The sequence below is a fragment of the Desmodus rotundus genome, chromosome 2 (assembly GCF_022682495.2).
Source record: "Desmodus rotundus isolate HL8 chromosome 2, HLdesRot8A.1, whole genome shotgun sequence".
NCBI lineage: Eukaryota > Metazoa > Chordata > Mammalia > Chiroptera > Phyllostomidae > Desmodus > Desmodus rotundus.
The window spans coordinates 99,158,794-99,186,717 of record NC_071388.1 but is presented as its reverse complement, the minus strand read 5'-3'; the positions used below and the strand labels follow the sequence as shown (position 1 = coordinate 99,186,717).

The following is a 27,924-nucleotide window of genomic DNA, read 5'->3' as shown; positions in this document are numbered from 1 at the left end:
GTGCCCAGAAGGTGAGGCAGGAGCCAGAACCAATGGCTTTGGCTCTTGAGTCAAGCCCACCCACCTGCTCCGTAATGGGTGTCTGTATTTATTTTGTTTGTGGGATCAACTCAGTTAAAATAAAGTCAGCTCCACCTGAGAACCCCAACTTGAACCTCTTTCTCCTTGGCTCTTGTAATAAAGGAAAGAGGGGAAGAGACTCATACCCTGATGCTAACACGGCAGTGTATGAGACAAGCATTGGATGTGGATTATTTCATTGAATTCTTGCAAGGACCTGATGAGGTTAGTGCTATTATCATCTCCACTTATAAGGAAACACCAATTCACTGAGAGTAAATAACTTGCCCAATGTCTAAGTAATAAAGTTTGATTTGAACCAAGTCATATCTGAGTCCAAAGCCTAGGTTGGATTTTTTTTTTTAAATCTAGTCTATACCAGTTTTTCTCAAAATATGGTGCCCAGAGCAACAGGATCAACATCTCCTAAAAATTTATTAGAAACGTAAGCCCTTGGGCCCCACCCAAGTTCTACTGAATCAGAAACTCCTGTTGACATTGATCTGGGCTGTCTCAAGTCTTCCTGGTGGTGTATGCTCAGGTTTGACTAATCCCGCTCCACACTAGCCCTCCCATGAGAAGATCCCCTATAACCTGGCCTAGAAACCATATTGACATGGGAACATTAAAGATGCCAATTATGTGTGGTCCTCTGACTGTGCCAAAGTCCCATCTGACATTTCTGTGCCACCTGGTTCTTCATCAAGGCAGACCTGGAGTACATCTCTATCTTTGGAAGGTAAGAGGAGGGAGACTTTTTAATTCCTTCAAGTCTTTCTTGATAAAATTTGTCACAGTCTGATTTTTTCTTTCATTTGCTTTATGCTTATGTTGACCTGTGCTGCTCTTATCCACTGGTTAATGTATTTTTGGTCAATCATTCTATCATTTAAAATAGACATTTTTTGGTGCCAAGGAGGTGACAGGCACAATATGAGGTGCTTGGGTTTGAACAGTGAGTTAGAGACAAAACCAGTCAGCTTTCTTGGAGCCTATAGTAAACAGGCCGTTGGCAAGAAGTGTGAAAATGCTTCCTTAAGGTAAGATGAGGCATGTTGAGAAAACAGAGGGAGGCCCCTTTCCCAGATTTGCAGGAAGGCCAGGCTTCTTGAGGAAGGGAGGGCGCAGCTGAAGACCTGAGGAATAAATAGTAATTAATCTAGCAAAGGGAGTAGAATGGTGATATGGAAGAGTGCTCCAGCCGAGCAAGACAGCGATCCCAGCCTCGAAAGGACTGAAGCAAGTTCAGAGTAGCCAAGCTCTGATTGTAAGGTAGGGCGTGAAGGGAGATGAGGCAGGAGAGAAAGGCTGAAGGCACACTGACCAGCCTTATAGGCCTTGTTGTGGTCGTTGGAATTTATCCTTAGGTAAATGGGAAAATGTTTTTAAAAGAAAGTGATGTGAGAATATATATGTATTAACAAGGTCACTCTAGTACAAATATCGCCTTATTTTAATACAATTTCTTTATTGTTGTATGGGTTACCACCATCGATGGACCGATGGACCTTGAGCTCCTTGGGAGTTGTCTTTGATCTTTTTCTCCACTGTCTTCACCATTGTGCAGTTTTTTACCCAGGCCGTGTAAGAACTCAGACTCCGCCTGTGAGCTCCCAAGCAGTCAGGCAATTTGTGTTCATTTGCATAGCCTTTGTTACCCCTCGCACAGAAGTAGGTCACCTCCCAGAGATCTGGCTTGCCTGCAGCATTGTCTCCTGCTCTTGGCTTCAGGGTGCCTGTCCTTGTTGGTGACAGTCCAGCACACAGAGCGCTATGTCACTCTGTTTGCCTCCGTCGTCCTCAAATGTGACTACACCACCTCTGCCCAGCTCCAGGACGTGGTAGTGACGTGGCGCTTCAAGTCCTTCTGCAAGGATCCCATCTTTGACTACTACTCTGCGTGTGAGTGCCCTCTCCTGCCTCTGCCCGGGTCCCTCTGTGAGGTACTGCTGTTAGGCTGTAGGAATTATTTAGGATCACAAATCCTCGTTAGTGAGAAGAGGCTCCAAAGATCATTTAATCTAGTCTCCTCATTTTATAGATAAGCAAACTGAGCCCAGGCAGACGAAATAACTTATTGAAGATCACATACTATTTTATTTATTTAAAAGTTTATATCCCACCTTGTTCTAAAAAGATTTAAGGCAGCTCAGGCATCAAGCAAAAGGCAGGGTAAGTTCTGCCTCCTAGTCCATGCGAGCACACTGAGATGAGGATTCAGATCTGCCCCTTATCACCCCCACCCCTAGAATGCCAACAAGAAGACCCCTATATCCCCCAGGGTGCATGAGGAATGATCATTTCTGAACCTTGTGCCCATTGCCATGTTCAACTCTGTGGCCAGCCTTCCTGGTAGACAGTCATTCCTCTACTGACTAAATACTCACTGATGCGGAGCTCACTGCCCCCAGGAAGTACATTTGTTGTTAGACATCTCTGAGATCCACAACTCCCCTATGTTCAGCCAAATCCTATCTCTAAGTGACAGTTGCCCCACTCGTGTCAGTTCTGCTGTCTGGAACCGAAACTCTTCTTAGCTGCTCACCTCTGCCACTCTCAAAGAACAAAGGAACCTAGATACCCACAGTCAGCCTGGGACAATTAACCTTGTAGAAATTTTGGGAACAGAAGTGCACGCCCTGTTTGTAGGCAGGAAGTGAGCTTCCTGAGAAAAGGAGGGGGAGGCATCAACTTTACCTCCTTTAGTTCTACTAATGTCTCACAATATAAACCCCAAACCCTAACTGAGCTACCCACAGAGTCTGATGTCCCCCCAAGAAACCCTCCCTCTCTAAATTGAGGTATTGTTTCCTGGGGGTTCCTCATAAAATGCCTGGGTTAAGTGGGGAGGTAGGAGAGACTAGGGTAGTAGATGTTTGCTCCAGCAGATTTAACAGCTCTCAGACTTTGTACTGTAAGGGCAGATGGATGAACCCTATGAGAGCAGAGTCTGGGGCGACTGAAAATGAGACAAAGGAAGTTGAGAGGGGAGATCAGGGGATGCAGCCAGGATTTGGAAATGGTGGCCTATTGGGTGGGTCTGGAGTCTCACTGCTCAAAGTGTGGCTCATTGTTATCACTTGGGAGCTCATTAGAAATGCAGAATTTCTGCTTCTCATTCCAAACGTACCGAATCAGAATCTTCATGTTTAACAAAACTCCCTGGGGACACGTAGGCTCACAGTAAGAGCACCTTTCTTCCTGGGAATCCCCCATTTCTGTGTGACTTGGGTGTGTCCTCTTTCCTCAGCATACCAGGCAGCTTTGTCCCTGGGCCAGGACCCTTCCAATGACTGCAATGACAGCCAGCGGGAGGTTCGCATCGTGGCCCAGAGGCGGGGTCAGAATGAGCCTGTGCTGGGGGTAGATTACCGGCAGCGCAAGATCACCATCCAGAACCGTGAGTGTGGGGGAGGCAGCAGGGGACTGAGGGTGGCAGGGGTGCAGACACCAGGCTGAGTCACTGTGGGGATTTCCCTTTTTCTCTGCTGCCTGATGATCTCTTTGGTCCCTGCCATTGTTTGAGTAAAATGCCAGATATACGGAATGTGCTGCATCATCTGAAGTCACTTCTTTGGAAGTTGGTCTTTGGATGAGCACTGGCTAAAGGTCTGGCAGTGGATGGTTTCCTTTGCTTCCCTGAGGTTCAGGGCTACGCAGTGGATGAGGCTCTTTGACCCCTTCTGTGAATTGCTCTCAGAGCCTGCTGGAACCCAGGCTCCTGAGTTTCCCCCGCTCATGCCTGTTATACATATCCAAGAAAACAGCCACCTTGAGACCAGCAGCCTCCACTGGTACAGAAAAGAGCATTGGGCTTAGAGTCAAAGCACCTGGCTGAGTGTTCCATTACTTCCACGTGCTGGCTCAGTGAGCAGTGGCAGATATTTTCTCTAGCTTCTGTTACCTCCTCTGAAAGATGAGCATAATGGTCTCTGTCTCCCCACACTGAAGTGAATATCAAATGTGGTATCTGAGAGCCATATCTAAAGCACATCTATTCATTGTGCCCAGTACAGGGAGTGGTGATTAGACTCAGGTGTGAGTCCTCATTCTGCACTTACGGGGTGTGTGAATTGGGCAAGTCCCTTCAATTTTTTTGTCCTCAATTTCTATTAAGTGAAACTTGACAACAGCACCTGGGGACTTGTCAGGATTAAGTGAGACGGTATGTGTAAAGCACTTAGCAAACAGTAATTGTGCAGCGAAGTTTAGTTATGATCACTCAGCATACTTTTGGATGGATGGGTTAGCACCCCACATTCCTATCTTTTAATCCAGGATTAGTGTGATGAGTTATTGGCACAAAGTTCAGAGCCTATTTCAGTGAGCTTTGTGTGCTGTGTTACAAAAACATTTGCTGGTTAAAAGGAAAATCGGATGGGGGGAATACTCAGGGTACCCATAGCAACAACGTAGAGAAATCAGTCAATGTTCTGTGACCATTTATACGTAGATCATTTAAAGGGAGCCAGTTTGCCTTGGCCAGCATGGCTCATTTGTTTGGAATGTTGTCCCGTAAGGGTTGCAGGTTCAATTTCCGGTCAGGGCACATATCTGGGTTGCAGGTTCGATCCCCACTCCAGGTGCATATGGCAACCAATTGATGCTTCTGTCTCAAATCAACATTTCTCTGTCATTCTTCCTCTCCTCTCCTCTCTCTGTTAAAATATTGAAAAATAAATGTCCTCAGGTGAGGATTAAAAAAATAATAATAAAATAAAGGGAGACAGTTTAACAATTACCTTTCAACTTTGTTTCTAATACTTTGACTTAAGTCTGATTCCTTTACATTCAACCTCTGATTTCCCTAAGCAGTGCTTGAACTCCTGGCCTTAGGGAACATCTGTCCTTTTCTAGTCTTCAGGGGCATTCTCAAAGATTCAGGGTGGTTCCACTTTCTCCAGAGCCCACAGAATTAGCTCTGATATGACTCAAGTTTAAAGTCTCTTTAATAGCAAATCTCCTTTACAGTTTTTGAAGGTTGAAAGTCCCCATAGGTGACAGTCCCTACTTTATTGTCTTTTTTTCCTAATTGTGAGCGGTGTTGTCTACTACCTCCACTCCCAATTGACCACTTTGGATCAGACACGGACTGTTTCTTACTCCCATGGGAAAGTGGTATTTCCCCTTGGTTTTTATTTTTACCTCTAGGCTTGTGACATCTGAAGCCCTTGTTTTCTGATACTTTTCTGCCCATGTCTGCTCTGTGTGAGATGACCCTGTCAAATCAGTTCTTGGATCATTTAAAATGTTAACATATTTAAATGTCCTCATTACTCTGACATCCATAAGCAATCCTTAATGTCGCTAATAAAAATTGGGGCAGATTTATATGTATTAACTTTTGAGGGGGAATTTCCCCCAAAGCATTTTCACCATTCTTCCAAATCTGTGGTAAGCTTGTTTCTGGGAAAGGTAGTGGGTTTGGAATATCATGGGTAGGAAAAAATCATAGGGATTGACGTAGAAAGAGAAGGGAACAGAAGTCCAAGTTAGCTCCAGTATTGCATGACCTCATATTTTTGTTTCATTTCCTCAATAAATGTTTCTTGACAAACAAATGATAAAGAATTGCAGATATACAGATGTTTACTAGACTTATCATGTGATCACTTCATATGGTGTGTAAATGTTGAATCGCTGTCGTATACCTGAAACTAATACAATATTGTATTCCAACTATATTTTAATTAAAAAAACTTTTTTAAAAAAAGAATTGCATCTATGACTGTCAACTAAACAGGAGCGAGTCTGTAATGCTAAGGTCTTGAAGAATTTGGAGCTGGCCCCTGGTACTTACGGTGGCTAAAATAGAGGGGACTGGAGGCTGCCCTGATGCCTCTGAGTGGATTTTAAGCCCTTTTAGGACAGAGATAGGACTTCTTCCTCTTCAGGTCTCCCTCATTTCCTCTTGAGATCTTCCACCTTGTCTGATACAGTGCTGGACCCACAGAGGGTCTTTAGTGAGCATTTGTTGTATGCGCTAATCTTGAACGTTCCATTCATCCACCTTAGGGGGGTAGCATAGCACTTGGTGCTCATGAGAATGAAAATTCTTTTTTTGAGTAACATTTACTCTTAAAATATTGGCATTTCAACCCTCCTTATTCAGGCTTATCTCATAATCTATCCCTTCAAAAGTCAGAGGTATCTCTTTTCAGGTGGCAAGGAATACAAGCAGTGGCATTTTCCACCTAGTTTGGAGAGGACATTAGAGCTCAGTGGTTAACAGTACTGGGTGTGAGGCAAGGAGGCAGGGTCTTGAACCTACCTCTGCTAAGTATCATTTCTCTGTTGTTAGGCCAGTTTCTTAGCCTCCTGGAGAAGGCCAAGGCCTGCTAGGCCTTGGTTTCTTCATCTGAAATGCAGCTAATAATTGTATCCACTGTATCAGGATTAAGTTTGATTGTGAGTAAGCAGAAGCCCAAAACATGAGTGACTTAAACAGTAAGGTTTATTTCTTCTCATTTATAAATTTGAAGTTAGACAGTCCAGAACTAGTATGGTGGCTCTCTTCCATTAAATCCTCAGGGACCCACGCTCCTTCCAGCTCACCAAGAATATCACCTTCTTCCTCAGGGTCCAAGATTGTAGTCATCACAGTTGCTTTCCAGATAACAGAGTAGAAGAAGAAATGAAGAACAAAAGGGCAAAGGTGCTCCCAGATAGTTCTTAAGAAAGTTCTTGAGAGTCATCGTGTAACACCTGTACTTACATTCCATCCGCCAGAACTGAGTCCCGTGTCCATTTCCCTCAGTCAGAGAGAATGGGAAATATTGACTTTATTCTGGATGGCCACATACATGACCAGAAATTCTATGAGTGTGAAAGAAAGGGAGACTGGGAGAAAGAAATAGACACTGGGAGACAAGCGGTAATCTCTGCCACACCCACTTGAAGAGTTGTGGTGGGAATTGAATGAGGTGATGCATCCAAAATCCTTTCAAGATACCTTGTAGGGCCAAGGTATGATCCGTTCTACCGCCATGATACTGTTTGGAGAAAGAGGAAAGTCTCAAAAGAAGGAGTTGAGGTTTTTCTCTGAACTACAAGGGGCCCTCTTAGGATGTGGAAGGACAATGCTAGGTAGGGTCTTGACGCTATCATAGGTCAGAAAGTATTTCCCTCCTCTAATCAGTGGCACTTTCTCCCTCCTTTCATGCAGGAGCAGATCTTGTGATTAATGAAGTGATGTGGTGGGACCACGGAGTGTATTACTGCACCATAGAGGCTCCAGGGGACACATCAGGTGACCCAGATAAGGAGGTGAAGCTCATTGTCTTGCGTAAGTGCTGCAAGAACTTTCTATTTTTCCACCTCATCCTGACACTTTTTTTCATATGGAAAAAAAAAAAAAAGGCAAAAAGCAGAAACAGGCAAGCCCAGGTTTGCCAACCTCTGAAGTTCTCTTACCAAAGCTAAACTTTTTTTGCTTTTTGCATTATATTGCTCAACCTTAACCTGTGAGTCAAAAGCTGTATTTGTTAGACCTCTAGGGTATTAGAACTGGGAACATGCCCCTGTATGTTTGGTTCAGCCCCTGCTTGGCTTCTCCCCTGCAGACTGGCTGACGGTGATCTTCATCATTATGGGAGCCCTCCTCCTGCTCCTGCTGATTGGAGTGTGCTGGTGCCAGTGCTGTCCTCAGTATTGCTGCTGCTATGTCCGCTGCCCCTGCTGTCCCACCCGCTGCTGCTGCCCTGAGGAAGGTGAGAGGGGGTGGACAAGCAGTGAGATGGGGTGCTGCTGGTGCCTGGTACCCCAAACAGATCAGATTCAAAACCTTGTGTTCTTCCAGGCTCTCATGCATGACCTTCTCCCATCACAGATTTAGGGGTCTTTGGCCTCAGCTCAGCAAATGATGCTTGGGCAAGCTACAGAGTCAAGTGAGAGAACTTTTTCCTGGCCTCATTCGAGCCTGTCTAAGGCCTTTTTGGATGGCTGTGCCTACTGATGGCATTTCCTCAGCGGCTCTGATATCCCTGTCCTCCACTATACGATCCTGGCACTGACCTTGCTGACCATGAGGTGGCTGAAGGGAGTGGTTTAAATGTAGCAGTGAGACCTCTGGCTGGTGGCTCAGTTGGTTGAAGAATCGTCCTATACACCAAAAGGTTGTTGGTTTGATCTCCAGTCAGGGCACGTACCTACTTTGTGGTTTTTTCCCCAGTCGAGATGTGTACGGGAGGCAACCGTTCAGTGTTCCTCTCTCACATCAGTGTTTCTTTTTCTCTCTGTCTCTCTCTGTCTCTCTCTCTCTCTCTCTCAAATCAATAAACATATTGTCGGGTGAGTATAAATAAATAAATAAATAAATGTAGCACTGAAGAGAGGAGCCTGCTCATTGGAGATGACTTGAAAAGAGCAGAATAAAGGAAAGAGGTCTTAAAACAGTGGTTCTCAAACTTAAGAATCACCTAGAGGGCTTATTAAAGCTTAATTGCTGGCTTCACCACTGGAGTTTCTGATTTAATTGGTCTTGGGTGGGCCTGAGAGTTTGCATTTATCAGAAGTTCCTGGGTGATGCGATGTTGCTGGTTTGGGGGCCACACTTTGGGAATCTCTGCGTTAGGGGAAGGGAAGAGGGAACAGGAGAATACCTTGCTCTTAATGTGATCTTTCTTTGGTCTGAAATTTGATTTTTTAAAAAATCATTTATTTATTTATTTTTAGAGAGAAGAGAAAGGAGGGAGAAAGTGAGGAAGAGAAACATCAATGTGCAAGAGAAACATCAATCAGTCACCTCTTGCATACCCCCAGTCAAGGGTCCAGCCTGCAACTCAGGCACCCACCCCAACTAGGATCCAAACCAGTGACCATTTGGTCTGTGACATGACACCCAAGCCACTGAGCCACACCAGTCAGGGCTGATATTTGATGTTTTAAAACAGAATTATGACATGCCCTAAACAATTTGGCTGCAGGATGCGTGGTGAAGATAAAAGAATAATAAATTATTGTATAATAATATCTTCTTAGTAGATAGCTGGAGTGGAATTAACTTCTTTTCATGGAAGGGGTATTTGTGTTTTTAAAATAACAAAAATAACATTTCCTTTTCCTGATAAGTATTATGTTGTAGAAAATTTGAGAAATTCTGGAATATGTAAAGTCTAATTTTAGTATCCAAAGATAACCACTCTTATCATTTTGGTCCTTTTGAAAGGGAATTTTTAAAAGGGGAAAATAAGGAATTGCCTCTTAAGATGGAAACAAAACCTAATCTACAGTGTCAAGAAGTTCAATGGTCTAAGTCTGGTTTCAGGCCTGTGTTCTGAGGTTGCTGTCTTACAGGAAAAGAGAACTAACTTTTATTGGATGTTTGGTCTGCGTAGGCCCTTTGCATATATTTCCCCATTGAATCTTAACAACCCTAGAAGGGAGGTATAATCACTTTTTAACAGATGAGGGGACTGAAGGTCAGAGAAGTCACACAGTAAGTAGCAGTGGTAGTACAGTGTTTAATCCATGTTTATCTGACGTATGAAAGCCTGAATTTCCCACAGTAGAGCCTGCCACAGCTTCTGTGTGCAGATCACAATCGTTGGCTGCAATATCAATAAACTTCTTAAAGAGGAAAAATAGCAGAAAACTCAATATTGGGCTGTGGCGCTCCCTACCTTTAAGGAGCCTCCAAGGGAGACACCATGAAGAAGTCGCTGTCACTGGAGTAGTGATGTACAGGAAGAGATGAGAAAAACCCTCTCAAATGCCTTCTTACAATCTCTAAATCAGTGGGACACTCAAAACAGGTAGAACTGAGGGCAAACCCTCCACAAATGATAGATGTATCCACTGTCAGTCAGCTGATAAATAGGTTCCCAGGGAGAGTAGTTCCTCCTAAGTGATTAGAGTTCATTTAGAAGAACTGGTAAAGGCAAGAAATGCAGTCCACAAATAAAGGTCCCTAGACTGGAGCAAGCGAGGTCACTTCCGAAGTGAGTCACTGTCCTGAGAAGTTTGGTGACGAGAGGCGATTACATGGAGGGGGCGGAAGTTGTTAGGAAAGCTTTTAGATAGAGAAGGGTGTGTGTGTGTGTGTGTGTGTATGTGTGTGTGAGAGAGAGAGAGAGACTGTTTTCTCTTTGATTTTGTAAAAGAGAACCATAAGTTTATTTGTAGGCAAAGACCCAAGGCCTATGGAAAATCAGTAAAGGGAGGTGATTACCAAGGAGTGACGGAACCAATGGGAGTGATATCAGGCTTACAGTGAAATGACTACCTGTAGAAAAGAAAGGAAAGACAGCCTGACCTCTGAAGAGAGCAAGGAAGTCATTATAATATAGACAATGATTAAAATATAAGGGAGGAAGCTAAGGCGGATCACATTGGACAAATCAAAATTCTAGACACAGAAGAGAGCTTTAAGAATGATGTCAGTGGTTCTTGAATTTCTCTGACCACAACCAACCTCCCTAACCTGCTCCACTTTCTAGTGAGAGTTAGTAAAGGAGAAAAATGAAAATGACACCACATTTCAGTAACTCTTTTTTTAAAAAAAGATTTTGTTTGTTTTTAGAGAGAGGGGAAGGGAGGGAGAAAAAGTGGGAGAGAAACATCGATGTGAGAGAGAAACATCAGTTGGTTATCTCTTGTATGCACCCCAACTGGGGACCAAACCTGCAACCCAAGCATGTGCTCTGACTGGGAACTGAACCCGTGACCTTTTGCCTTTCAGGATAACGCCCAACCCACTGCGCCACACCTGTCAGGGCACATTTCAGTAACTTTTGATAATTTACTTAGTACTAGTAAACAACCGACAGTAGAACTTAAAGATGAAAGTTACTGAAATGGAAACTTATTTTTTTTCTGTGAGAACTGGAGAAACAGTTTTCATCCCTAGATCGTTTACTGGGCCTCTTCCCCACAGAACCTGTGGCACACCCTGCAATAGGCCACAGGCCACACTGGAATCTCTGATCTATGCCACACACCACCCCATCAGCCTCACAGGTGAGGGATGTGAGGCCTAGTGAGACTTTCTCACAAGTATATACTGCTAGTGGTGGAGCCTGGACTAGAACTAGGTCTCTTGATTCCTTACCCAGGGCGGGTTCCTCTTCATCAACAAAGATGATATCATCAGCTGAAAATTCATGAGGAGGGTAAGACATGAGAAGTGGGATATGTTTAAACTGCTGCTCTAGACGAGGGAATCAGGGTCGCTAGATCAGTCAGGGAAAGTCAGGATGGGAGGAGGGCTACTTGAGGTCAGTTCCCCTCCAGTGCAGTCAGCTCTAGCAGTGTGTGGCCAGGAAGCATGTGCTGGTGGTTCCCTAAAGCTGAGTTTGTAAGAGTTCAAAGGGTGTGGGATTCTAGAAAGGTCCTGAGGATGTTAATGAAATGACTAGCCAGTCAAGTCATATGGGTGACTGGTAATATGGGAAAAAGCAAAAGGACTGTATGACCCTAGATCAAAAGAGGGCAAAGAGTGAGTTCTGTAAGAGTGGAAAAGAGGTGGAAAGGAATGGTAAGCAGTTACAAGCGAGTGCAGTTGGAGCTCTTCAGGGGAAGCACAGATGATGCCCACAGATGATGCTGGCTACAGAGGACAAGAGGCACAGGTCTCTGGAGGACGGGGAGGTTTCGAGTGTCATTTCTATCAGGAAGGAGACATCTTAAAGAATATGCCCCAGGTTTTCCTGAGAAATGAAGATGAATGTGCATTGGGTGGTTTAGTCTCCAAATATGTACTTTTGTCTCCTATGGGATCTAAGGCGAAAGAAGCAGTTTATTCTAACCATTTATTAAAAACAGTGAGAGCCACTATCTGTTGACAGTCATATGTTAGGCACTTTTTTGTGTACTACCTCACTTAACCTCAATAATCTTGGGAAGCAGGTATTACTCCTATCTCACATATGAGGAGACTTGGCTTAGACCCTCTGAAAACTCACTCAGCATCACACAGCTAGTACATGCTGGGATTCCAGTTAAGTCCATCTGACCCTCAAAGCTGTATGTAAGGAAACCTATCCCTGAGGATCATACTTTTCAAAAGGTTTTGGGGATCCTCAACAGTCAACTCCAATTTCACTCCCTGCATTAGAATGAGGGAACTTGTTGAAAACACAGATTTTCTTGCCTTGCATTAGACTGGAGAGTTTCTGGGAAGTGGGATCCAGGAGTCTGTATTTTTAATCAGCTCATTAAAGGTGACCGAGGAAGACTTTACTGCAGTTCCGAGATAACGTTGTAGGAGTCTTTTGAAGCTATGTTACTTTCTCTGTGCTTCTTATTTTATTGCCTGATTTCCCTTTAGCTGAGCAGCAAAAAATCCTGATAGTTTATATGTCCCCATGGGGCTCTTTCCAGGGTCAGGATGGGCAAGGGAGAAGCTCAGAGGCTGTGTTTTCCACTGTTATTAGTTCCCGTGCATCAGGGAAGGGAGGACCCCTGAGAAAAAAGGTGGTAGCAGCTAAGAAAGGAACAGGTGGGTGACTCTCTGGAGTGTGTGAAAATTTGACAGAAATATGGAGGATCTGGAAGAGTCCCTAGGGAGTTATCTGTGCAGGGAGTCTGTTTAACTTAAAAGGTGGTTTGGAGAGCCCTGGCAGAGTGACTCTGTCGCTTGGAGCATCATCTGGTATAGCGAAACATCGCTGGTTTGATCCCTGGTCAGGGTACATACCTAGGTTGTGACCCCTAGGGGAGGCAACCAATTGGTGTTTTCTCTCCTCTCCTTCCCTCGCCCTTCCCTCTCCTCCTCTCCCTTCCTTTGTCCTCCCCTCTCCTCTGCTCCATCCTCCCTTCCTCTCTGTGTAAAATCAATAAACAAATGCTCAGGTGAGGATTTTTTAAAAATTAAGAAAAGTATTTAGAGAGCAAGGACTAAGCCTAATGCTCCTTTTTTTCTCCTTTTCAGTTGGGGAATAGGCAAAGGAAGTGGACAAAAGGGGGAATGGTACCATTTAGAGTAGGGGTGTCAAACTAATTTTCATTGTGGGGTGGACACATTAGCCTCAGGGTTGCTTTCAAAGGGCCAAATGTAATTTCAACTCCTTAACAGTTACGGAGTAATTACAATTTTAGGAGGGCCTAACATTGTTTTGGCCCTTTGGGGAATAATTTTAGGAGAGGAAGCCAGGAGTCAATTATAGGGGCAGGGGATGTATAAGGTTGTTCCCAATGGCATCAGATATCCCCAGGCCTTGGGGGCAGAGACTAAGCTGGAGGGGGTTTTGAAAGGAGTTGAGATGAGCTGGAGAGAAATGAGGAGGTAGTGCTGAGCAAGGGTTTTCTACTTCACAGAAATAAAGGAGTCTAGGGACACGGTGGTTTGGCAGAAAGAGTACAGACACAGGTGTCAGAGAAAGGGTCACACCCTGTCTCTGCCAGTCACCTGCTGTTGGACTGTGGGCTGGGGAGGTAACCTCTAGGAGCCCAACTTCCTCATCTGATCCCACATTGAAGATTTCTCTGAGGAGCAGTTAGCTTATGTAAAGTGGCACATATAGAGCAGGGCATTATGTATGCTGATGGTGGCACACACAGAGAGCTGGGGGAGGCAAGTGTTGGCAAAAGCAAGAGGAAAGTACTGAACATGTGAATTTGTCTTTGGAGGGTCTGGAGTGCTGTCCGTTGGCTTGAAGGGGTAGCAGCTGGGTGAGCTGCTATAAGTTTGCATTCAATTTCCTCCAGGCTGGGCTGTGACACACCATCAGGGCTGGAGCTCCAGCATTTCCGGGGTCTCTGCTGCAACCACTTCCTGTTGTGCTGGAAGTTTTTTTCATGCTGGAGACAAGCCGCTGAGTGGCCTCACCAAATCCTCCACCCTGTGCTACTGGGTCCAAAATGCCTGTCTTCTTTTCCCTCTACTGTGGCAGGAGGAAGCTTCAGTCAGAGCCTGCTGTATCAGGGGGGGCCGCGGGGCTTGGGAACCCAGGGAGGTGAGAGTGCCAGGCTGGGGGCCTGAGGCAGGCACTTCCTGCACTCAACTGCACAAGTACACTTCCTATGTGCATGGATAGTCAGGGACTTTGGGAGACATGGCACTCGTCAAAGTTACCTCAAAACAGAAATTCATGAACAGAAACAACCAAATGCTTTTGTTTTTTAAGATTCACTTACTGTGGGTGATGAGCTTCAGACCAACTGCACCTAGGGGACTAGAGTAACATTTCCATGGAAACCTTGTGCTGCTTTTTAATATTATTATTTTTACCCTGATAGGAAATGGTATTTCCTTTGTCCCTTCTCTGCCTCACCCCACCCCTTAGAGATTCCCCCCTACTTGGGGAAAACCCCAACACTTACTAAGGTCGAGGAGAAGGGTGCAAAACGTCCACTGGATCCACTTCAGCTTTTTGCTTTCTCTTGCCTTCCACTGGTTTTCTCCTATGGGGGCAGGGTACTAGCTAGAAACATTCTTTACCAGTAATTCTGGCTATTTACCTCAGCATCTACATCCTTCTCTATTTCTTTTTCCACTCTGAACAGTCAGCCCTGAGCTTCCCTGGCAGCCCCTGACTCACAGCCTTCTCTAAACTCTTGCAGCTGTACCAGCTATATTTGGCCTGTGGCTGAAGACCTTGTTGGTTTATGGCCTGAGATTTCTCTGCCTGCTAATTATCATGTATGTCCGTATACATTATAGGTGACCTTGGGAATGGGCAGGATGATGAAATGTTTTCAAGATTAGGAAGTCAATTTTAAGAGTATACTGACCTGAGGTGCGGGAATCGCAGTCTTGCCTAGGGTATTTATTACCAGTTCATTCCCAGAGGAACAATTGATTCCTACTCCGTTGCCTCTAACTCCCATGCAAGATAGTTCATAATGAACTTTGGGGAGGGGAACTGGACTTCTGGCAAGGCTGCTGTGCAGTGAGAAGTGAAGTGGGAGGTGTGGGCCTTGCCCTGGGTGAAGGTCTACATTTCACCTTTTCTCCCGCAGCCCTGGCCCGCCACCGCCACATGAAGCAAGCTCAGGCCCTAGGCCCTCAGATGATGGAAAAACCCCTGTACTGGGGGGCAGACAGAAGCTCCCAGTTTTCATCTTATCCAATGAACCAACTGCTGCAGCGAGGTAAACCTTGCCAGAGGTTTAGGGTGGGAGAGGGCAAGGGTAGGAGCACGGGCTGCCTCAGACCTTTTTGACCAATATGGTGGGTATGTATATGGTTGAGGGTGGGAGGGATGGACGCAAGCTAAATAATGTGTCATTTTGGTGTCCCAGTTCTGAGGAGCATGCTGTGTGTCAGCTTTTCTCCAAGTTCTCATCCTTGTCTTCATACAGATTTGTCCCTGCAATCCAGCCTCCCACAGATGCCAATGACCCAGACCACTGCTCACCCTCCCATCACCAATGGTGTCCTGGAGTATTTGGAGAAAGAGTTGCGGAATTTCAACCCAGCCCTACCCCTGACCTCTGACCTCAAAGCCATATCTGGCCAACCCTGCAGTATGCTGTCCTCCCTGGGCTCGGAGGTTGTAGAACGCAGAATCATCCGCCTGCCCCCACTGATCAGACACCTGCCGCCTTCTCGGAGGACCAGCAGCTCCTCCCGCCAGCAATGGCTTCCCCCAGTTTCTCCAGGACCCTGGCATCTGAGTGAGGAGAGAAGGCAGCACCACCTCTCTGATTTCCACCAGGAGCTCCAGGACCGGGAGCCTAAGCGATGGGCATTGGAACGAAGGGAGCTGGACCAACTTCGGGGTGGAAGGCACCGCAGCTCCAGGCTGAACACATCACCCATGCCCTGGTCAGACAGAGACAGCCTCAGCGATGGCCCTTCGTCCAGTGAGGACCACTGGCAGTGGCTCAACCACCTCCCTCTCCGCAGCCGTTACCCAGACAGACCCCGCAGGCCCAGCCCCAGGGAGCGCGCCCACAGGCAACAGACGCGCAGGAACCGAAGCTACTCCCCTCCCCTGCCCTCAGGCCTCAGTTCTTGGAGCTCTGAGGAGGAGAAGGAGAGGCAACCCCGGAGCTGGGGGACTCACCGTCGCCGCCCCCACTCCCCAAATTGGCCTGAGGAGAAGCCACCCAGCTACCGCTCATTGGATGTCATCCCAGGCAAGAATGGCAGGAAAAAAGGGAATGTGGAGAGGCGCTCGGTGAGCCTGGGACATCCTGCTGAGGGTAGGGCATGGTCAGAAGGGGCCCTTCAGCCAGGCTTGGCCACAGCTGACAAGGCCACCTCACATGCCACTGCTGAGGGTACCTCTTCCCTGTTTTGCTCAGCTAGCCCTGTGGTGAGACACCTCTTATAGAGCTAGAAGAGACCTAGTGAGTGCAGAGGGCAAGTGAGGTGCTGGATGCTTACAAGAGGCTTTCTCATCCTCAGCTCCCTCCATTTCACAGATGAGGAAATGAGGCTCAGAATAATTAAGCACCAAGTGAGTAGTGGCGCCAGGACTTGAACACTGGTCTTGATGGCTGAAGCTTTACTTCCTGTCACAGCTGCTTTGCTTTACTTAGCAACTGTATTTCCATATCCCAAATTAGAACACGTGGTGTGACAGAGGATGTATGTGCTACTTCTGGTGCTTCAAGTCAGTGTGCAAGACCCTGTTGTAGTCAAAGATGAGGTCCTCTGAAACCCCCGCCCCTTTCCTGGGAAAGGATCACTGAACTGATTAAAATAAGAAGAAAGATCAAATGTGGTTCAAAACTTGAGGATTCTGTGAACAGGCAAGGTTATCATGGTGCAGGTCAGCTTACCAGCCTGAAAGGCTTGCTAAGAGGGATGTAGGCTTTTGGGCTTCTGAATAGAGACCATTTTTTAAAAAGATGTAACTTTAAAAATCATTTCATAATTAATATACCCAAATGATGGTATTCTTTTGAAGATTTTATTTATTTTTAGGGAGAGCAGAAAGGAGAGAGAAAGAGATGGGGAGAAACATCAATGTGAGACAGAAACACATTGATCTGTTGCCTTTCCTATGAGCCCCAACCAGGGACCAAAACTGCAAACCTAGGCACATGCCCTGACCGGGAACCAAACTGGCAACCTTCGCTTTGCCGGATGACTCAACTGAGCCACTGAGCCACACTGGGTAGGGTGATGGTATTCTTTTAATGTGGTCTCTTTGCAAAGTTATGCTGTCATGACTCAAAAAATACTTTTGAGGCAACTTACAAGCTACCTACAAAAATCTATTTCTCTATTTGTCCAGAATCCTTTTTCTGTTTTGATCCTGTTGAGATAAAGGGATATGTAGCTCTAAGAGCAGTTCTCAAGGGGAGGGATATTATAGGAACAGGAATTTCAGTCTCACACACTTTGAAGCATATAGCACACTTTTGGAAATGCAGATTCTGCTGTAATTTGTTTAAAAACTGGCGCACATAGTGTGTACAAAGGAACAGATACCTATGAGCCACAGTGCTGGTCTTTCTAGGGAAGCACCTTGGTGAGAGAGTGATTTGTGAAGACGGCAGCAAAGGCCTTTAGGCATTTCTGAAATAATCAGTGACATTCATATCATATTCTCACAGATGTCCCATGAGAGAGGCAAAGACCAGTAATACTGAAAATTAGTAGTATCCTAGGTGGTACTGAGCTATGGACATTTATGCTATACTCCTTTAATCCTTATAACACTGGGTGAGTACAACTCTTCCTCCTGTGTTACCAGTAAGAAAATCACATCCTGAGGGAAAGCACAGAATCAGTTAGATCTGGGAAAACTGCTATTACTTTAATTATAAAGTGACTAAACAGTCTCTTGACTTCATTTTAATAGAGAAATGCAGTTTAAAAGCCAACTTTGGGCCTTAACCCAAACCCTATTTTCTTTTAATTTCCTTCTTGTCTTTATTTTCTTCTGAGTTCAATTATATGGTTTCTTTTAAGTTAGAGAAGGGTGAAAGGAATGCCAATTATGTTCCAGACACTGGGGTAAGCCCTTTTCAAGCCTTATTTCCTATAATCCTTTTAACAGCTATGTGAGGCTCAGTGAGATTGAGGAACTTGCCCAGAGTCAAACCCACAGGGAGTGAAGCCAGAATTTGAACAGTCCTCTGACTCTCAGACCTGTGCCCTTTTCAGTCATGCTGTGTGGGGCAATGCTGTTTCCTGGTGACTTTATTTCTTCGTTTTCTGAAAGCTTCCTTTATTATACAGATGCACACACCAATAATTCTACCACAAGTAAACCATATTTTTTATTGTAAAGCTGCTGGTGAGAGGCAAAGATTTCACTGAAGATAGTTTTTAAAGCCCTCATTGTTTTGGATGTCTCTGAGCTTATCTCCCAAACAGCTATCACTTTACTTTAATCACATTCAACTGTCCACTCATATTCTGAGTGACCAGAGGCCAGGACCAAAACTTGATTTGGAAGATTGGTTGGTTAGAAGGGCATAGTGCTTTGTGTGTAACTTGAATATTGAATGCCTTTAGTGAGGCCAAAATCTTACTCTACTCCTCTGCTTGGTGGGGCGGGGTGCTTCCCACACACCTCCTTAGCCTCAGAAGAAGTCTTTGGCACTTGCAGCTACCATCGGAAGTTATAAAACACTTGGGCCACTAGATGGTGATCTTTGATTATGTGTAACTTGAAGTTTGTTTACCCCTTGAGTGGATATGATTTATTACTATTTTCTTTTTTTAAGTATATTTTATTGATTATGCTATTACAGTTATCTCATTTCATTTCTCCCATTTACCCCCTCTGTCCTGCACCATCCCTCCTTCCAGGATTAGTCCTCCCTTTAGTTCATGTCCATGGGTCATACATACAAGTTTTTGGCTTCTCCATTTCCTATACTATTCTTACCCTTTCCCTGTCTATTTTGTATCTGCCATTTATGCTTCTTATTCCCTGTGCCTCTTTCTCCCATTCTCCCCCTGCCCCCTCCCCGCTGATAACCCTCCATGTGATCTCCATTTCTGTGATTCTGTTCCTGTTGTATGTTTGCTTAGTTTGTTTTTAGGTTCAGTTGTTGATAGTTGTGAGTTTGTTGTCATTTTACTGTTCATAGTTTTGATCTTCTTCTACTTCTTAGATAAGTCCCTTTAACATTTCATATAGTAAGGGCTTGGTGATGATGAACTCCTTTAACTTGACCTTATCTGGGAAGCACTTTATCTGCCCTTCCATTCTAAATGATAGTTTTGCTGGATAGAGTAATCTTGGATGTAGGTTCTTGCTTTTCATGACATTGAATACTTATTTCCAGCCCCTTCTTGCCTGCAAGGTTTATTTTGAGAAATCAGCTGACAGTCTTATGGGAACTGCTTTGTATATAACTGTCTCCTTTTCTCTTGCTGCTTTTAAGATTCTCTCCTTATCTTTAATCTTGGGTAACTTAATTATGATGTGTCTTGGTGTGTTTCTCCTTGGATCCAAATCGTTTGGGACTCTCTGAGTTTCCTGGAGTTTCATGTCTATTTCCTTCACCAGGTTAGGGAAGCTTTCCTTCATTATTTTCTCAAATAAGTTTTCAATTTCTTGCTCTTCCTCTTCTCCTTCTGGCACACCCTATGATTTGGATGTTGGAATGTTTAGAGTTGTCCCAGAGGTTCCTCAGCCTCTCCTCATTTTTTTGAATTGTTGTTTATTTGTTCTGTTCCAGTTGAATGTTTATGTCTTCCTTTTGTTCCAAATCTTTGATTTGATCCCAGTTTCCTTCCCTTCACTGTTGGTTTCCTGTATAGTTTTCTTTATTTCACTTTGCATAGCCATTACTTCTGCCTCTATTCTGCAACCATACCAATCATTTCTGTGAGCATCCTGATTACCAGTGCTTTGAACTCTGCATCTGATAGGTTGTCCATCTCCTTGTCACTTAGTTCTTTTTCTGGAGTTTTGATCTGTTCTTTTTCTTCATTTGGGTCATATTTCTTTGTCCTGGTGCACCTGTTACATTGTAAGGGGCAGAACCTTAGGTATTCACTAGGGTGGGGCAACCTACTTCGCTGTATTGTAGTGCAATGGCATTGTATGTTGGGGAGGAAACAATGCTGCTTGCTTGGCTCTCACCCCACTTTCAGGCACTTCTCTCATTTCCCACAAGCAGATTGTGCCCCTTCAGGTACTGATTCCCTGGTGGGTGGGTTTGTGTACATTTTAGGACCCTGTGGTCCCCTCCAACAAACTCTCCTGTGAGACTGGGGGTTTCTTCCACTGCTGCAACCCCCCACAGGATTTTACAGCCAGAGGTTTTGAGTCTTTAGTTTCCCACACTAGAACCCTGGATTGCTCGCTCTGTCTCGCTCCCCGATTGTTCCTCCCAGCTTATCCACACACGAATGTGGGACCACCCAATCTGCCCGCTGCTGCCTTGCCTGACCTGTTCTTCCAGCTGCTGCCTTGTTGCACATCCTCACAGCCCAGCTTTCTGCCTCCGCCCCTCCCACCAGTCTGGACAAAGATTTCTTTAATTCCTTGACTGTTGGATTTCCATGCAATACTGTTTTCTTTCAGTTCTGGTTGTTTGTTTGTTTGTTTGTTTTTAAATTGGTTGTTATCCTTTTTTTGGTTGTGTAAGGAAGTGAAGCTTACCTATGCCTATGCCTACCTACCTATGTCTCTATCTTGACTGGAAGCCTATTACTATTTTCTTAAATCAGGCTTTCAGCAGCTATAGCTTTACCATAACTTTTTTACAAAGTACTTATTAAAAATACTTTATTAAATATTCAGAAAAACACGAATTAATCAAAAAATCCTTTGGCTCACATGGAATCTTAACCCTCAAGCATGTGGGGTTTTTTGGTTGAATGTTTTTTTTGTTTGTTTTTAATATATTTATTGATTATGCTATTACAGTTGTCCCATTTCCCCCCCTTCACTCCACTCCATCCCGCTCATCCCCTCCCTCCCACATTCCCCCCCTATAGTTCATGTCCATGGGTCATACTTATAAGTTCTTTGGCTTCTACATTTCCTATACTATTCTTACCCCCCCCCATCTATTTTCTACCTACCATTTATGCTACTTATTCTCTGTACCTTTCCCCCCTCTCTCCTTCTCCCACTCCCCTGTTGATAACCCTCCATGTGATCTCCATTTCTGTGGTTCTGTTCCTGTTCTAGTTGTTTGCTTAGTTTGCTTTTGTTTTTGTTTTAGGTGTGGTTGTTAATAACTGTGAGTTTGCTGTCATTTTTACTGTTCATATTTTTTATCTTCTTTTTCTTAGATAAGTCCCTTTAACATTTCATATAATAAAGGCTTGGTGATGATGAACTCCTTGAACTTGACCTTATCTGAGAAGCACTTTATCTGCCCTTCCATTCTAAATGATAACTTTGCTGGGTAGAGCAATCTTGGATATAGGTCCTTGCCTTTCATAACTTTGAATACTTCTTGCCAGCCCTTTCTTGCCTGTAAGGTCTCTTTTGAGAAGTCAGCTGACAGTCTTAAGGGAACCCCTTTGTAGGTAACTGTGTCCTCTTCTCTTGCTGCTTCTAAGATTCTCTCCTTCTCTTTCATCTTGGCTAATGTAATTATGATGTGCCTTGGTGTGTTCCTCCTTAGGTCCAGCTTCTTTGGGACTCTCTGAGCTTCCTGGACTTCCTGGAAGTCTGTTTCTTTTGCCAGATTAGGGAAGTTCTCCTTCATTATTTGTTCAAATAAGTTTTCAATTTTTTGTTCTTCCTCTTCTCCTTCTGGTGCCCCTATGATTCAGATGTTGGAATGTTTCAAGATGTCCTGGAGGTTCCCAAGCCTCTCCTCATTTTTTTGAATTCTTGTTTCTGGTTGGATGTTTCTTTCTTCCTTCTGGTCCACACCATTGATTTGAGTCCCAGTTTCCTTCGCATCACTATTGGTTCCCTATACATTTTCCTTTGTTTCTCTTAGCATAGCCTTCATTTTTTCATCTAATTTGCGACTGAATTCAACCAATTCTGTGAGCATCCTAATTACCAGTGTTTTGAACTGTGCATCCGATAGGTCGGCTATCTCTTCGTTGCTTAGCTGTATTATTTCTGGAGCTTTGATCTGTTCTTTCATTTGGGCCATTTTTTTTTTTTTGTCTTGGCGTACCTGTTACGTAAAGGGGTGGAGCCTTACATGTTCACCAGGGTGGAGTAACACTGGTCGCTGCGCTGTGACGATGTACGTGGGGGAGGGGCCAAGAGGGAGCAATGGCGCTTGCTCCACTCTCTGCCAGAATTCAGTCACTCCCTCCGCTACCCACAATCAAACTGGGCCCCTCTAGTGGTAGTTCCTGAGTGGGTGGGCTTGTGCACACTCTAGGCCCCTGTGAGTCTCTCCAACAAACTCTCCTGTGAGGCTGGGAGTTTCTCCTGCTGCTGCCTCAACCCCCACAGGTGTTTTCAATCAGAGGTTTGAGGCTTTATTTCCCCGAGCTGGAGCCCTGGGTTGCGCAGTCTGTTTCGGTCCCCCACCATCCCTCCCAGTTTATTTATGAGAGAATGTGGGGCCACGGGGTCTGCTAGCAGTTGCAGTGCCTGCCCCGTTTGTCCCACAATCCGCCACATCTCTGGGTCCCGCCACATTGCTGCGAGTGCTGTCTGCCCCGGCTGCCCATCTCCGCCCCTCCTACCGGTCTGTTTAATGTTTCTTCTTTATCTCCTTGGTTGATGGGCTTCTGTGCAGTACGATTTTCTGTCAGTTCTGGTTATCTTTTGTTTTTAAATTGTTGTTGTCCTTCTTTTGGTTGTGCGAGGAGGCTCAGTGTGTCTACCTACGCCTCCATCTTGGCCGGAACTCCAAGCATAATGTTTTTTAAAAAGACAAGAACTTCTTGTAAATGATCTCATTGGAGTACCAAATAGCTAAGAACTGTTTTCTGAATAGTGCCCATGAGAAAATAGAAGTTATGTTGAGGAATCTCCCATTTGACTCCAGAACTAGGACACTAGTTGAGATCTTCTCATTTTAGGTCTCTGGTCTTTTCGCTCCACCAAAGGCTGCAACCTCAGAAATGTAAGAAGCATTAACACCAAGTTTTAAACCCCAGTGGTTTCAGACTAAGTGGTCTCTGTGTTCTGACCTCCTTCAAATTAATTACCTTTCTTTCCAATCATGCCCTATCAGAAAGGACTTTTCAAGATATTTCTGATTTGTTCTGAACTTGGTCGGTACATACCTGTTATAATAACTGTTCTAAGAGAAAATCATTGTATTCTTTCCTCTCCAAGCTAAACTCAAACTTTCTGTAGAGAGTCCAGGATTGTTTTTCTTTTTTCTTGACTCTGTCTTAATAAAAACATATATATATTTAGATCAGGATACTTCATCTTCTCCTTTTAGTAAAATGTCTATCCTTGAAAATGTCTAGGTTTTTTTCAGCAAACCCTAAACAAGTTCCTTTTGCCTCATTTTGTTGGTTTCCTTTGTGTCAGAGAGTATTTATCCCATAGCTTTTTGATTAGAAACCCCCTGCCCTAAAACTCACTTTCCTGATAAAATGGAAACACACAAAAAAATTTAAAGTAGCAACATGAATATACATACATATATGATGCATTTTGATCAATATGTTTTGGGATAGATACCTTATCTTACCATTTCAAATAAGATAAGAAAGTTCACATTCAGGGACTACAGCTACAGATAATTCAGAACCTAAACAAAACAGTCCCCACCAATACAAAGAGAAATATGAGGAATGCAAGCCATAGTCCTTGCCCTCATAAAGCAAGTTGAAAAAGCCAAAAGATCAAGTGGAAAAATGTCTGAAGAAAAGCAACTGAATTTGGTTAGGAAGAGGTAATTCGTGATCTTTGAAAAATAACTTCAGAGAAGTACTAAAATATGAAGCTAAACATTTTATATGAGGGCTGAGAAGGAATAGTCTAGGAGAATGTAAACAGGAAAAGAACTGGGCCATGGCTTCGTGAATGAATGGTGGAGAGAGAGACTGATGAATGAAGCAGGTACCTTTTTTTTCAATCTAAGCAGGACTTGAAGATGTTAAAACTCATCAAAAAGCAGAATGAATGAGAATATAAGAAATTTTCAGAAATTAAAGATGTTTGAGGGAGGCTCAAGAAAGATAGGAAGAGAAACCTAACCCCTTAGGGAGAGCCTGACTTTACGAAGAGCTAAAAAATAATTTTTGCATTCAGATCTGCTGTCCCAACAGCCACCACTCACCTAAGATTTGTGCCTCAGTCAAGCACACCTGTGTATTGTATGCATAGACAACAGAGCCCAGCTGACTGGATTTTTTGTGTTCTTCTATTCCTCAGGAGAGAGACAGCTCCCATAGTGGAAGGAGTGTGGTCATTTAGTCACCGGGCACAGCACCACTTCAGTGGCTACTTCTTAGCTCCTGCATGTCATCAGCATCACCTAGACTTCCAGGTGACTTGGCAAGGACACTGCAAGTCTACATTAGCAAGTTTGGGCTTAGATTCTGAGAATCAAACAGAAGAATTTTAAAAACAAGAGTTTTAGGAATTAATGACTTAGTTTTAGCCTTGGCTCCCATTATCTGCATATGTACATAGTCTCTGACTTGTCCTGAACCCAAATGAAATGTGATTTCTCAAGAACTTAGTAGCCTGAGTCTTCTACTAGGTTACACTGCTCAGAACCTTGAGCATTCTCAAGGAGAGAACTCAGGAATCTTTAAGAAAAAAATGAACTGTGTTTCAGGAAAAGGAAATCTATGGAGTACTGTAGGGTAAGTTCCATGGGAACTTATCTCACTCTATAGCATATCCAGAGGGTCCCTCCATGTCAGGAGTCCACCTTGCTGCCCCCATTCCCCATCCCAAGTGTTTCTGAGGACCCAGTAAGAGATGGCACAGGAAATAGTCCAACAATGCGCTCTCTTATAAGGTATTTATTGCAAGTAGAGAAAAATCACAGGAAGCAGTTTTGCAACAGCCTTACTCTTGTCCCTTTTTTTTCTCTTTTGATTTTCTTTTTTTGCCTATTGTAATTTATATTTCTGTATATGGTATGTATCCATTAAAATCACTTTAAATGTTTCTTGGAAACAACAGAATATTGTTGTCCTGTAGGGTCAGGTGACGCTGCCTCCACTATCACCCAAGCTGGGTACTCAAGGTGCACCCTTTATGTGGGCTGAGTACACCCTCCTCTTGTAGTTGGGCCTTGGTTGCTGTTCGCAGATCAATGCGAGGGATTTACCCAGGCCAGTCAGCTGCAAGGATTGGCTCTGTCCACTTGCCACCAACCTCTGCCCTCCATGCAGGATCAGCTGTGGAGGGCTAGGGTGGTGGTGCTCCGGCATGGTCTGTAGCTATCCACTGGGTGTGCTGGCCCTGGGGTTTCACAGGTGGTAAAGGCCAATATCAGCCCCCATCTGTGTTTTGCCTGGGGCTGGCTTTCCTGAGCTATAAAGTAATCTGAGAAGGCTGCTACTTGTTTCGTGCTTGGAAATTCCCAGGTGAAGCAAAGATGTGAAACTAATCTGGCTGCTGCTAGCACCCAGCCTGGAGTTTACTGAGGCCAGCTGTTGCTTGTTTGATAGGATTTAGGAAGCTGTGAAGCATGAGCCAAGACCAGCCATTCATATGGAAAAGCAACTTGGGTGGGGCAATCTCTTAGGATCTCCAAGGGGGGTCAAAGAGTGTTAGCAAGGTTGACAAAATCTCAAATATGGCACCAGCCTGCTGGCTCCATAGCTCTGTGGGTGGAGGGCTCAAAAAGGGAAAATGGCCTGTGTTTACCTTGATCCCAAACACTTCAGCCTCTTCCAGTATGCCACTGATGCCCTTCCAGCTTCCACCCTGGCACTGCAGCTCAGAGGGAGTGAATCTGAGTAGATGAGTCCATGTAGGGTTTTTTAAAGAGGAACTGCTTGGGGATTCAGAAATTTCTTCCACTGACTCAATGCCCTGCCCAGCACCCCCCCCCCCCCACACACATACCCGCTGGTTTTTGCAGGCAGAAATTATGGGGACTTATATTCCTGGCACTGGAACCCTTTCTGGGGGTGGGCCTGATGTGGGGATGAGACTCCTTCTTCCCAAGATATCCCTCCCAAATTTTAATCCACCACATGTGGGTGAGAGAGGAGCCCATTCTGTCTCTGTGCCCCTCCTACGTCTTGATGAATGTGGTTTCTTTAATTCCGTAGTTGTCAGACTTCTATTCAATTTGATTTCTGATGGCTCTGAGTGATGATTGTTCTATATTTTAGTTGTAATTTGGATGTGGTTGTGCGAAGAGGCGAGCCTGTCTGCTTATCCTGCCATCTTGACTGGAAGCCTTTGCTCCTTTGATTTTAAATGATAGCCTTGCTGGGAAAAGACTTGGTTGTAGGTCCTAGCTTTTCATCACCTTGCATATTTCATGCCACTGGCTTGAAATGTTTCTTTGAGAGATTAGATGACAGTCTAACTGGTACTACCTTGTATGTAACGACCTGCTTTTCTTTTGCAGCTTTAGGATTCTCTCCTTGCTTTAGGCCACAGGTGGCAAACACAAGGAATCCGGCCCTCTACTTTGTTTTATCTGGCCTGGCACCTTGTTTCTACCCAGCAGCAGCACCAAGCTCCTTGCTCCAAGTTAAAGAGTAGTTACATTTATACAGTCCTAAAATTATATTCAGCCCTTTGAAGGCAACCATGAGGCTGATGTGGCCCCCAATGAAAATGAGTTTGACACCCTGTTTTAGGCCTTGCCATTTTAATGGTGATGTGCCTTGGTGTAGGCCTCCTTGGCTCCAATTTGTTTGGGACTCTTCTGAGCTTCCTGGATTTGTGCGTCTTCTTCCTTTACCAGATTACGGAAGTTTTTGGCTATTATTTCTTCAAATAGGTTCTCTATCCCTTACATTTTTCTCCTTCTGGTATTCCTATGATGCTGATGTTGTTACACTTCATGTTGTCCAAAATGTTCAGTAAGCTCTCAGAATTTATTTTTTTAAAATTCTTTTTCCTTTTTGCTGCTTTGCTTGGGTGTTTTTTTCTATCTTGTCTTCCAGTTAACTGATTCGATCCTCTGCTTCATCTATCCTGTTTATTCTTTCTACTATGTAATTTATTTCAGATATTGCATTCTTTTTTCTGACTGGTCCTCTTTTATGGTTTTTATATCTTTTTTCATGCTGTTGAGTATCCTTACAACCATTACTCTAAACTCTCTATCTGATAAATTGCTTGCCTCCAATTCATCTAGTCTTTTTCTGGAGAATTCTTTTGTTCTTTCATTTGGGCCATTTCATTGTCTTCCCATTTTTGCTGCCTCTTCGTGTTTGTTGCTATGTATTAAGTAGATTTGCAAGACTCTGATGCAGACCTAAGTCAAATCATGACCATGACTGGCCCTGGGCAACCCTTTTGGAGCTATCAGCCATCCATAGCTTGTGGCTCCCTCTGCTGGATGTGGGGGTGCACAGAAAGAACCAACCTATGCACCAATACTGGCTTTTACCAGCACCCAGCCTAAGAGAGGATCAGCTACAGTTTCAGATCTCACAGTAATCCACCTGTGCCTGCAGGCTTTCTTTAGGGTTAATCAGTGAATGTCTTCCAGCTGTACTCCTCAGCAGCCGGGCTTAAGCACCACATTACAGGCAGAGTAATTCCTGCGGGCAGAGCTATTGCTTCCCCTCTGGCTGATGCCATGTGGACAGGAGTGCCCTGTCTGAGAAAGATGGCCTCTGCAGTATGGGGAATGACTCAGCACAGGGATCCTGGTGGCTGTTCCTTCAGTTCTCTCCCCAGAGCCACCAGCTGCAGACTCTCCTCATGCATCTCTAGTCCACTCTGCTCTCCCTCTGCCAGAGCCCAGGGTAAGTGGCTGCAAATGAGTTTTGTGCATTGGCCCTTTAAGAGGCTCTCTGCATCCAGTCATCTCTCCTTGGTGGACAGAAACCCTGCTGCTCTTTATAGCCATATATTATTTGGGTTCCTATCCCAGTTCTGGTTCTGTAGGCTGGAGAACCCTGGTTGGGGTTGACCCCACACTTCTCAGGGAGAACCCCCTGACTGCTGAAATATCCCTCTGAAAATTCAG

General features: G+C 44.5%; 1 protein-coding gene across 4 annotated transcripts in view; it reads left to right on the top strand.

Annotated features, from left to right (window-relative positions):
- The window catches only part of ILDR1 (immunoglobulin like domain containing receptor 1), a 38,807-nt gene extending 12,021 nt beyond the window's left edge, over positions 1-26,786 (top strand). Inside the window, exons 2-8 of one of the 4 annotated variants that reach the window (XM_045185890.3) lie at positions 1,792-1,962; positions 3,311-3,460; positions 7,226-7,345; positions 7,623-7,769; positions 14,959-15,090; positions 15,301-16,080; positions 24,180-26,786. In XM_045185890.3, coding sequence (XP_045041825.2) covers positions 1,792-1,962; positions 3,311-3,460; positions 7,226-7,345; positions 7,623-7,769; positions 14,959-15,090; positions 15,301-16,080; positions 24,180-24,199 — 1,520 coding nt within the window. In that variant the 3' untranslated portion in view covers positions 24,200-26,786. Of the gene's footprint in view, positions 1-1,791; positions 1,963-3,310; positions 3,461-7,225; positions 7,346-7,622; positions 7,770-14,958; positions 15,091-15,300; positions 21,145-24,179 lie in introns of those variants that run through there. The other 3 variants (XM_024578028.4, XM_024578027.4, XM_024578030.4) reach the window with 3 other exon arrangements.
- Positions 26,787-27,924: the final 1,138 nt, after the last annotated feature.